At 38.9% G+C, this 11,902-nt stretch overlaps 1 protein-coding gene across 8 annotated transcripts in view; it reads left to right on the plus strand.

Moving 5' to 3' along the window:
• The window catches only part of nrxn2b (neurexin 2b), a 711,574-nt gene that overhangs the window by 97,466 nt on the left and 602,206 nt on the right, over positions 1-11,902 (plus strand). For all 8 annotated transcript variants that reach the window (XM_020616301.1, XM_020616300.1, XM_020616308.1 and 5 more), the window contains one exon: positions 3,472-4,874. In XM_020616301.1, coding sequence (XP_020471957.1) covers positions 4,163-4,874 — 712 coding nt within the window. In that variant the 5' untranslated portion in view covers positions 3,472-4,162. The remainder of the gene's footprint in view (positions 1-3,471; positions 4,875-11,902) is intronic.

Below are 11,902 nucleotides of genomic sequence, written 5' to 3' on the forward strand. Positions count from 1 at the left end.
ACTTAGCTACTAAGTAATGTGAACCTAAGCCTTTTGTTCAGGTGCATGTTGATGATCTGAACGGCAAAAGCTTTGCTCAGTATGGCGAATGACTGTAACACCAGGGAACCAAAATTCCACTTTAAATAATTAAATCAAAATTCTCCAAGTTCTTGCTTCAAATTCTAGGACCGCTTGCTTTGATTTCCGCTAAAACATCACATCCCAATGTCAGCATTATTGTATCCTGTTAACACAGTGACAGACTACCCACTTGTGCTAGACTTGAAACAAACAAGGTGAACCATAAATGGAGACCAGTTGAGAGACACAGAGTTCACTGGCAAAGAATATCCTGGTATAGACATAATGATATTTATGTCAGTAATATCCACAGTACACACATAAAATAGCCTGTATAGCAGAAATCATTCCCTAAATGAATGAATTAATTTAAAAGAAGCTGCTTCAAACCAGTATTTTCAAAATTTCCTTCCTTCCCTTTTGGATGCCATTGTAAAGCAGTAGGCAAAATGCCTGAGCACCATCCATCCATCAATTTATTTTCTATACCACTTATCCTGAAGAGGGTTGCAGGGAGACTGGAACCAATCCCTGCTGACATTGGGCGACAGACAAGGTACACCGTGGACAGGTCGCCAGTCTATCACAGGGCTGACAGAGACAGACAACCACAGACGTTCACATTCTACCTGAGCACTCTCATTTTGTTCTTTTACAAGTGACATACATAACATATATGTGATCAAGTGAGTAAAAGAGAATAGCAAATATAAAAAAAAACAATACAAAAATGTATGCATGCCCTACACATGATGCGTTGTGCACTGTAAACAATGCTGCTTCCAGAAACCTATTTATTTTAATATCCAATGCATTTTTGGGTTGTTTGTTTAGCCCAATGTCATGAATGTGATATCTCTGAACACCCTGAGGGAATTTGGCACAAACATTCATTTGACCTCAACGATGAACTGAATAGATTTTGGTGGCCAATGTGTCACAGTGATTTAACATCTGTCCTATTCTGGTGAATTTGACTGGTTGGTGGAGGCAAACAACTACGAAGCAGTAATTCTAGTTTGCAGTAGTAAGGCTGTCGTGTGCGTGTCCATGAGAGTACGATGTAGACCTGTACTGATGTGGCGCTAGAGGAATATTTATTTGGTTCATATAATATTGTATGTTATGATCATTTTTGTTAATTAATTTAGAATGTAATCACTGGGTCAGCACATAAACAGAGCTAGTTGCTTGACTTACCCTATTTACCTGGCTTCTACTACTCATGGGAAGCTTTTTGAATTTGATTTGATTTGCATGAAAGGTATCATATAAATGAAGTTTTGATTGATAAGTAAGGAGTTTTGTTTTGTATTTATTTTTGGAATGATGTAATGCCCATTTAACAAGTTTCTCCCAACATAAAACAGTCTCAATATTATTTATCTTTCTCCCACTTTTTGTTTCTCATAGCTGTCTGTTCCCTCTGCCCTCCCTCAACTTTATCCATTGAAGTTAAGCCTTGCCAGTGTGAGATCATGATTATGCAGCCTTGTTTGCTCTGGTCTGTATTTCTCCTACTGTTCCTACTTCCCCTGCTTATATGTTAGTGTCATTGTTGTTATGCTGAAACCAAGAAGGAAAACAGAACTGAGCCTAGCTTTAACTGTAGTTTGTTTGTGATGGAAGTTAAACCTCACTCAAGAAATAATCGCACAGGATTAGGTCGAGCCCCATGGTCAAGACCAGCTGTTGAAATAGCTACTGACTCTCCGCTCTGGGTCACATTTAATTTAAGATGTGCACTTGCATATTCATCTCCATAGTGTGAGTGAGCAGCAGAGTGGACAGGGTGATATTCTATTTCTGATTGGCCGGAAAGAGCATGTGGATGACAGCTGTCTTCACTGAAAACCATTTACATGAAACCATAGTTAAAATTTTGTACACTGCTTGTGGTGGCGGCTGTGGCTCAGGAGGTAGAGCGGGTTGTTTCCTAACCGGAGGATTAGCGGTTCGATTCCTGGCTTGTCCAGTCAACGTGTCGAAGTGTCCTTGAGCAAGACACTGAACCCCCAGTTGCTCCTGGTGATTTCACCGGTGTGTGAATGTGTGAGTGTTTGGGAGTGCGAATGGGTGAATGGCCGACTAGTGTAAAGCGTAGAAAAGCGCTATACAATTATTTGACCAGAAGTGGCAAAAGTACATATATTCGTTACTCAAGTAGAAGTACAAATACATGTGTAAAATAAATAAATAAAATACTCTGGTAAAAATAGAAGTACTGATATGCTTTACTTGACCATAAAAGTAAAAAGTAGCCCTTCAAAGGGCTACCAGCTATGTCTGTGCAAGCCTAACTGAACCTCACATCATATTAATATATTTCAAAGCTCATTAAACCATTTTAACATCAAATAAAATAAAAATATACCAACAATAATTACCATTGACTAATGAGAACACATTTTAAACCCAGTTAAGCTTTAAAGGATATAGTCTTGTCAACACTCAGAGCCATACAGAGGCTAAAACTAAGAGTGAACAGCCCCTACTCACAGTTGTCAGTTTCCAACTTGGATTAGCTTAGTCATCTGTGTCTTAGACTGCTGTTGTTGTTCAAATATGATTAAAAACACTTCAGTGAAACACACCTTTGCACTGGGCCACGTGTTTTTTTTCCATTATGAAACAACCAAACCAGTGTATATGTTGCCCCAAAAGCGTCAAATGACTCAACTGTGCATGTGCAAGATCTCTGTGAAAGTGCAAGGAGCTAGTGGACTGTAAACAAGGAACATGTCACCCAGTGCATCAGTGTGCACATTTTGCTGTGAGTGCTAAATAAAAATAATCAATTATTCCCCCTGCATTATGTAATGTATTAAAACTAAAAGTAGCAAGCCTGATTTGAAAATGTTGGGAGTAGAAAGAACAGATATTTGTGTTAAAATGAAGGGAGTAAAAGTAACAATTTGTCAGAAAAATAAATACTTAAGTACAGATCCCTGAAAAAATCTACTTAAGTACAGTAACAAAGTATATGTACTTCGTTACTTCCCACCTCTGTGCTTGACACATCCGTTGACATGATTGAGAATGAGTAGATGAAATAAGACATTGCTCAGCTGCCCCTCTGGGAAGTATGGAACCATGCAAAGCTCAAAGCTTATTAGTTTCTCTTTTTGTGAATTGTCAGCTTTAAACTCAAAAGGGACTCATAGAGATTATTATGTAGTACATAGTGTCAAAAACTGCATGTGAAAGCAAACAGGAAAAGCAGATGAATAAAAAGTTTAAATACAATGTAAAAAATATTTCATAACCTTCAACACTTTAATTAATTTGACTTTAGAATGGGTCACAGTTTTATATGGACTCTCTTTATTTTGTGTAGTTGAGATGAACTGGCCAAGTACATGTTTGCATATGAATTAAAGTTGTTTTTTATGTGTGTGCTTCTTGCAGATCTTCACCTTCCTCCATAATGATGGAACTCGTACCTGTAAGGCTCCATGATCTGTAAGTTTCAGGAGAAGAAAGGTTTACGATGAGACCATGAATGCATTGTATGCTCTGTCAGACATCAGCCTTCTCTGACACCCTTCTATTATATGGCTCCTTCCCTCTTTGCCTCATTTTCTTCTGGCTGAACTCTGCTTAAGGAAAGATCACAACTGAATAACTCTTCTCCCTAGCTGTTGGCGGCAGCTCAGTTTTCCTGGAAATTACATAGAGATCTGGATTCTCAAGAGGAAGATTCTGTTTTTGGTCCAGGATAAGACCACAAGGCTTTCAAAGAAACAGCTGGGTTGAAATTATCATATTCCCCCCTCTTTTACTCTCCCTCTATCCATCAGTCCTTTCGCCAAGTCCCAGAGGCACCAACTGATGGAGAGACGAAGGAGAGAGTCAGGATAAGGATAAGAATTAGAGCATCAGAGAGAACAGAAAAAAAAAACTGCTGATTTGTCAGGAACCCTGGACTTGTGTGTTTGTGAGGATTACCCACAGGGCTTTACATCCCCATTAAGTTATATATAATAATTGTTGTTTACCTTTGAAATCTATTAACCACAACAAAGCTAGGCCTTACCTCTTTGGTTTGTTAGACCTACAAGGCATAAAGTAGAGAATAGGAAACTTGGGAACACTGAGCATGACAAGAGGGTTAAGATTCCTGTGTTGGCCTCTGTGGCCTCTGGCCCTCTTTAGCCTGCTCAGTACAGTGAAGATGCTGGAATTTGGTGGGGCACCTGGCCAGTGGGCACGCTACGGGCGCTGGGAAGCTGGATCAGTGGGCGAGCTGAGCTTCAGTCTCAAGACCAACATCAGCAAAGCCTTGGTGCTCTACTTGGATGATGGTGGCAACTGTGACTTTTTGGAGCTGCTGATCGCTGGTGGACGCCTCCAGTTACGTTTTGCCATCCACTGTGCTGAGCCAGCCACTTTGCACATGGAGACACGAGTGAATGACGATCGCTGGCACATGGTCTTGCTCACACGCAACTTTCGTGAGACCCTCCTGATGGTAGATGGAGAAACAAAAGTGGCTGAGGTCAAATCCAAGAGAAAGGAGATGGCGGTGGTCAGTGATCTCTTTGTGGGTGGGATCCCACCCGATGTGCGTCTTTCTGCACTGACGTCCAGTACAGTGAAGTATGAGCCACCCTTTCAGGGCTTGATTTCCAATCTCAAGGTGGGGGAGATGCCTCCTACTTTGTTAAATAGCCAGGGCATTCAGAGCGACCTGGAGTATCTCTGCACCAAACAGAACCCATGCTTCAATGGAGGGTTTTGCTCTATTCAGTATGGAGAAGTTCACTGTGACTGCACTCACACCCGTTTCAAGGGGAAGTACTGCAAGGAAGGTAAGGTACCCATTATACTGTACTCTCTTTATCGAGTTTCATTGCAATGTTTTTGTGCAGTGCTAGTGGCTACCAGGCTGCCCTTTAGCATGGCAATGCTAACACTGGTTGTGGGCAAGGATATCCTCTGTCTGCATGGGTGCACAAAGTCTGTTCTGTTTTTGTGCAGAGGTCAAAAGAGGCTGATTATGTTGGTATGTGGCAGTTTGTATGCTGGTGTAGACCCGCTGAGGGCTTAGTGGAATGAGGGTGAGGTGCTTTCTGAAAAGGGTACTTGAAGCTTGCATTTTGCTCTTCGATCTATTGTCAAAATTGTTAAGTTTATTGCTGGAAAGATCAAGCTGTTGAAGAAGGGAATTATGTGACTCATGCAAGGGCGTCAGACATGGCCCAGGTGCTAGTTTGAATGTGGCTGGGATTTTTTGAAAACAGTACTTAACATAGGAGGTGCTGAATATGTAAACAAATGCAGAATTGCACAGTGTAGATTTACTTTTTGCCTGGCTTTCTTTTTTTGTTTTTCTCTTTCTCCTTTTTTCATGCTTTTTCTTCTGTCTCATTCTGTCTTCTTTTTTTCTAATCTTGTTGTCTCCAGCGTGTATCATGCTCTTGCCTTCATTTGCTCTTAGGTTTGCCCATGTGCTGCCAGCACCTTTCAAACTCTGTTCTGTTGCAGATCTCTGGCTCCCCCCTTCACGCTAAAACATCCCATTTCATTTTTTTTTCTTTTTATTTTCCCCTTTCCTTCACATTCATCCATCTGTGTTTCTCTTCATCCCATAGCAGTTCCTTCACCTGCCTGCTACCTTCTCTTCTCAAGGCTATTTGGGCTTTCCATCTCTCTTCACCTCCCTCCTCTCTGTGTCCTGAGTTTGCTCCCTTACTCCACTTATCTCTCTTTCACCTTTACCCGCTGTCAGCACTTTGTACCCTCACCTCTCCTTCTCCCATGCTTATCTTCCTCATCCTGTCTCCACACCTTCCTTGTGACCTCTCTGATACTCTGTCATATATTGCTTGCCCTATTTGGTTAGTTGTAACAGGGGTAAAAGCCCTTGATCTCCCATTACATCCAGGTTTTTCTGTTATTTATACCAATAATATAGCACTACAACCACCATAATAATAGACTCGTTAGCTTCCTGTGTTGTCCTGTGTGATGAAATGACTTGTAATTACTGAACCTTCAGAAGTTGGATAACTACTTTGCCAGCAGTTATGTACCAGTTGTTTGAAATCTTGAATTTCTGTGGCACTCACAGATAAGCTTTGACAGTCCTGATAAAGCAACCAATACAAACAAAACATTTTGTTCAGTTTTTTTATTGCTTTTGATAGAGCTCAAGTAATAAGAATAAAATCAGCATGCAGCCATGATTTATGTCAGTTTTTTGATCTAAAGTTGTTTGAAAGTCTAGAAGAGTCTGACATCTCAAAGGCATATTTTTTGATTTTGCTCTGATAAGAACAAAGGCGGAATCCTTCTTTTCTTGTGACAGGGTTATTGTTTAAAGACAGCTAAGTATGTCAGTGGTGGACAGCCATGTACTGTACCTATCAGAAGCTTGGACACACCTTCTCATTCAGTGGTTTTTCTTTGTTTCTGTTATTTTCTACATTGTAGATTAATACTGAAGACATCAAAACTATGAAATAAGGTAGGCGCTGCTTTCTTGATGACAGCATTGGACAGTAATGGCAGTATTTTTGCCAGCTTCAAGAAATGGTCACCTGGAATGGTTTTGAGTTGTCAAAAGTTAATTGGTATAATTTCTTTCCTTTTTGCATTTGAAACTATCAGTTTTGCTGTGGTAAGGTGTACAGCAATTAAATAAAGATAAAAGACAGTCCATCAAGACATGAAGTGTGCAGTTGTAAAAACCATCAAACACTATGATGAAACTGGCTCTCTTGAGGACTGCCCCAGGAAAGGAAGACTGTGGAGATATTTTCTAAACCTATCAGGCATGGAAAATACTGCAGTTTTTCTTTTATTTTTTTTATTTAGCGACATATTTTCCTAACACTGATGATCTAAATGAGCATAGCTGCAGCTGTTTGATCTGATCTGCTGCCTGAGGTTTGTTGTGCACGTGTGGACCGAGAGGAAGTGTAGGGGAAAGTCTAAAGAAGAAAATCGACCAAAATTTAAAATGGTTGAAGAAATCAACAAATGAATTTTGGAACAGTGGTTGGTTAGTCTCCCACCATCATCTTTTATTTTGTTCACTTATTGAATCATCATTTCACCTGAAAGTCTGTACTAGTCCCTCACATTCTCCTCTGGTGAGCGATGTGATTTACAAACATCCTCTCCCTCCTCAAACGCCGAGATCTCAGATGACTAACAGCTGCCACACTGAGAGCAGTGCTGCAAATTTTCCACCTGCTTCCTGACGTGAAATTTCAACCACAGTTCCCTCTGTCACAGCAGTGTTAAATCAAGTACTTAGGGTTTTTGTATAAATTTTCATTCTTTCCTCACTGATTTTTGCAACACCTTAAAATACATATTGGATAAGACCCAACAAGCAAATTCCTGCAGTGCTGCATTTCTTCTGTTTCTCCACTGTAAAACCCCACTGCAGCTCCTCATTAAATATGAACATGTGCAATTTCACTGTTTAGTGGCAGAAACTGAGCCACAAAACAGTAGTAAATATCCCCCAAGGGCTACATCTGCTGCAGAGGATAGGTTCCAGCCTCATCACCTTAGATTTGGAGTCCACATCTAATTCCCAGAGTTGAAGTAGTAGACACTTCTCAGCTTCAGCCATTCGGGGGAGAGGTCAGGTCCTTCATGGTCAAAATTGCTGCTGAGTGAGACCAATAAGAAGAAGAGAGTTGCCTGGGCCAAACAACACAACATTAGTCCAGTCAAAATGAATACATTCTTCTGATTAGTCCAAATTTGACATTTTTGGTTCCAATTTCTGTGTCTTTGTGAGACTCACAGAAGGTGAATGGATTGTATCTGGAAGTGCATAGAGGAGGAGGTGTGATGATGTGAGGGTAATTCACTGTTGACATTGTTGGAGATTATTTTCAGAATTCAAGTTTACCAGCATGGCTACCTCATTAACATGCCATCCTGTCTGGATTGCACTTACCAAGCAATGTAAGGGCTACACTATTTGACCTAGAAGGACAATGAAGTGCAGAGATGACATGTCTTCTACATACAATCACCTAACCTAAACCTAGTTGAAATAGATTGGGATGAGTTGGACCAGAGTGAAGGAAAAGCAGCCATTCATATATATTTGAAAACATATTCATAAGATATTCATATTCAAATATATTCAAAATGTTTGAAAAACCCTTCTGGGTGACTATGCCATGAAGCTGGTCAAGAGAATGTCAAGAATGTGCAAAGCAAAATAAAAGGAGGCTACTTTGAAGAATCTAAGCTTTAATATATCTAAATATGTCCTCAGTATTAATCTACAATGTTAAAAATATTAAAAACCAAGAAAAATTGAAAGAATTGAATGAGAAACTGACTGTGTCCAAACTGTCTTTCTTTCTTCCTCTCCCTCTCATATTTCACAGTTCCCTTAATTCATCAAGCCTTTTCTCTGTCTCTGTGTGTGTGTCAGATTGCTGTGTAGTTGCTAGAAGCAGACACTGATGCCCAGCTCTTGGCTAAACTGAGAGCAGAATACCAATGCAGTGCTACAGTGACTGCAGGAAACATTTGTCCTTTTGAAATGGAGAGAGTAACATAGAGGGACAATGAAAGAATGGAGAAAGAGGAAAGGAAGAGTGAAAGAGAGCAAGAGGAAATTGGGAATAGAGCAATAGAGCAATGGCTGATCAACAGTGAGAAAATGAGAATAGAGCGAGACTGAGAACAGCAGCATGAAGATACTCATTTGCTCAGAGTTAATCTATTTTCAGTGATGTTTTTTGGTTTGAGGACTGTAAATTGGGTCATTATGGCTGACTGCCAGTGCAGCGGTGTATTTATTCCTTTTACTCATGAGTAGGAATGTAAAGGTCTCTCTCACTTTATTTTAGTTGGCTTGAAGACATCTGTACTAACACACTTTCATCTAGCTGTGGTATCTATGTGGTGAAGTGGCCATGTCAGAGGAAAGCTTTTTTAAGGACTTCAGAGAAGAAGAGTGCATCATTTCATGGGAACATTTTTAATGGTGAGATGTGGCACTTGCAGTATATTCACATGTATAGTTCTAGATGATTTTTGATGTGCTATTTGACCATTTGGGCATTTAGCCAGTGCTCTTTTCATTTTTAAGCTGTAGCATAAACTTGAATTCCCAGACCATTAAAACTACAAATAGCCAAAAATAAGTGGTGCAGCAGTTATCTGCATTATTGTCACAGCAGTACAGCTTTTATAGTAGTTGTATGGCATATCCTAAGGACATAACACATTGAGCAGTGGGGAGCTAACATCCCTCAAGTTATAGAAAAAATATATTTTCCACTTACTGCTAGTGGCACCTACCCATAGCCATGTATATGGTTTTGTTTTTATTTTGAAGAGAAACGGTTAGTGATATAATTTTTTTCTACTGTGATAGATTTTGAGATTTTTCCAAACCATAGGTTTTTGTATCTGTCATTTCTTTCTTTTAATTACTAAGTTCTTCGCTCCCAGGATGTTTTGTCTGTTTTTTCTTTCCATCGATGGTGTGTCATTTGATTTTTTTTCCTGCAAATCTGTTCTGTTATGATATGTACTAATATGGCAGTATAGAATTATACCTACCACGGTGAAGGATTTTATTTAATTCCCATTTACCAATGAAATTTTATTTATATTGCTTATAGAATTGAAAAAGCTAGTTCAGTGTAAGCTTGGACCTCGGTAGACTTTAACCAAAGCTCTGATATTGATAGCCAGGCTTTCTGAATATTTATCAGCAAGTTCCCACGATCGAAGCTGCCGAAATATTTAACATGTTTAATTAAGTTCAGAGATAATAAACATGACACCAGGCCACATTCGATTATATTAAACGTTCCTCATCCCAACTCTGAACTAGGGAAGACTGATTTCTGGTACTATGCATCTCACTAGAAACACTCATTTCTATTAGAGATTTAAAAATATTAGCTAATATTGCTAATAAAACTGTTCTTGTTTTAATTAATGTTGTTGGTTCCTGTTTTAAGCTAAACAAGCTGTAATTTTCATGAGTTTTTATGTAATTCTATACAGGGTTTTGTAAATGAGACCTCTTCTCAAAATAAAAATAACCAACCAACTACTTAAATATTTGTAGTTTAGTACCAAACTAGGCACAGTCATTTGGTGCTGATGCTAGTTTTCTATCTGAAACATGGCTTACTAAATCTGTTTTGGACACTGATGCCTTTATACCTAGAAATAAAATCTTTATTGCTGATCATCATAGGAGAAGAGAGTGCGTTGCCATACATATTAAGAACACATTTCATGACAATATCTTGTTTAGTAAATATATAAGTGGACATTTTCTCTTGATTTTACATCTAAATAACTATATATCACAGTCACAACTGTCCTGTGGAAGAAAACAGTTTGTCTTCAAGCTGATATAAGTGAGTGGCCTTGGGTGAAATGGTCAACGCTCAGACCCACAATCCATCCAGCTGCCAGCTATTTCCTTCAGCTGCTGTTGGCTTTTGATGTCAGTCTCCTGGGCCACCTGGAGCCAACTGCACAGTGTTCTTGCACTCAAAATATTTGACCCTTATTTGGCTCCATACAGGTCTTACTTGACAAAGAGTATTGTCAGCCTTAGTGGGATTTTACCTGGTTAAATTAAAGAAAGAAAAAACAAACAAACAAAAAGAAACAACCACGTGATCACACTTATTAGCATTTTGCTTGTTTAAAAATGATCATGCTTCTAGGATGGCTACTATTCATAGCAGAAACTCATTAGCAGGTCAAGTCAAAAGATGCCAATACAGCCTTTTCACATGTGGTTGGAGGAGAAACATTGGAATGTGACTCATCAAAACAATAGCTAATAGGCTTTTACAGAGAAAAAAAAAACACTTTGTTTCATGGACACCTGATAATTTTGTAAAATTGCAGAATAAGTGAAAGGTATTCTGTATTCTTCAACGAGAGCTAAAGAAAGGGCTTTCAGGAGAGAAAGTAGGCTGATTGTTAATATGTACAATATAGTTTCAACATCAGTGTGTAGTTTCATCTGCTGTGACCAGATATTTTTCAGTATTAAAGCTAACATTTTTGTGATATTCAGCATCACTTAAATTTAAATATAAGGACAAAAATGGCACCCTTTTGGACTAGTGTAATATGCAAACATTAAAATTACATTATAAAGGCTGATGGCCAAAATTGTCTTAGTATAACCAAATTTCTCAAGACACCTGGCCAGTAAAGCTGATTCTGTATGATTTTTTTTTTTCCTCAGAGATGGATGCAGTGGCTTTATTCTAGCTATGCTGTACACCAATGGAAGTCAGAGTAAAAAACTGAGAAGGATAAAATATAGTTTAAATGACAACTTAAAAAATATACATTAAGTACAACACAATAGTAGCTTCACATTTTGTTAGACAAGCTGCTCAGAGAGAGTGTTGAAAACTTGTTGGTTTTTTCTACCACTTGCTCTACTGATAGCTGCTGTGTGTTCATGAGTATAGGACTTTGGAAGTGGCAGACTGTGATGTACACATTAGCGCATACCAACACAGACTGGAGTCTAATGCAAAGAAGTTGCTTTCAAGTCTGCCTGAAGCATGGAAACAAAGGAAAGCAGCCTTTAACCATGATACTTGGCCAAATTGTGTTACATAAATCTTCTCAAAAGAAGCACAATTAACACCCATGCTTTGACAGCCAGCAAATTTCTGGTCATTTTTAAAGTAGTAGATTTTAAGTAAAAGGTCAAATTTACTACAAAAATGTTGTATTCCAGACATCTGAAATCCTTTGTAATGATGAATGTTAACCTAAAGTAGAATCAGTAAAATCTGAAAATTGAATATGGCAACTAAGGTTTTGAAATTTAAAGAGTATGAAGGGGTCACTGGACCCT

Source organism: Monopterus albus, unplaced genomic scaffold (genome assembly GCF_001952655.1).
Source record: "Monopterus albus unplaced genomic scaffold, M_albus_1.0 scaffold173.1, whole genome shotgun sequence".
Taxonomy (NCBI): domain Eukaryota; kingdom Metazoa; phylum Chordata; class Actinopteri; order Synbranchiformes; family Synbranchidae; genus Monopterus; species Monopterus albus.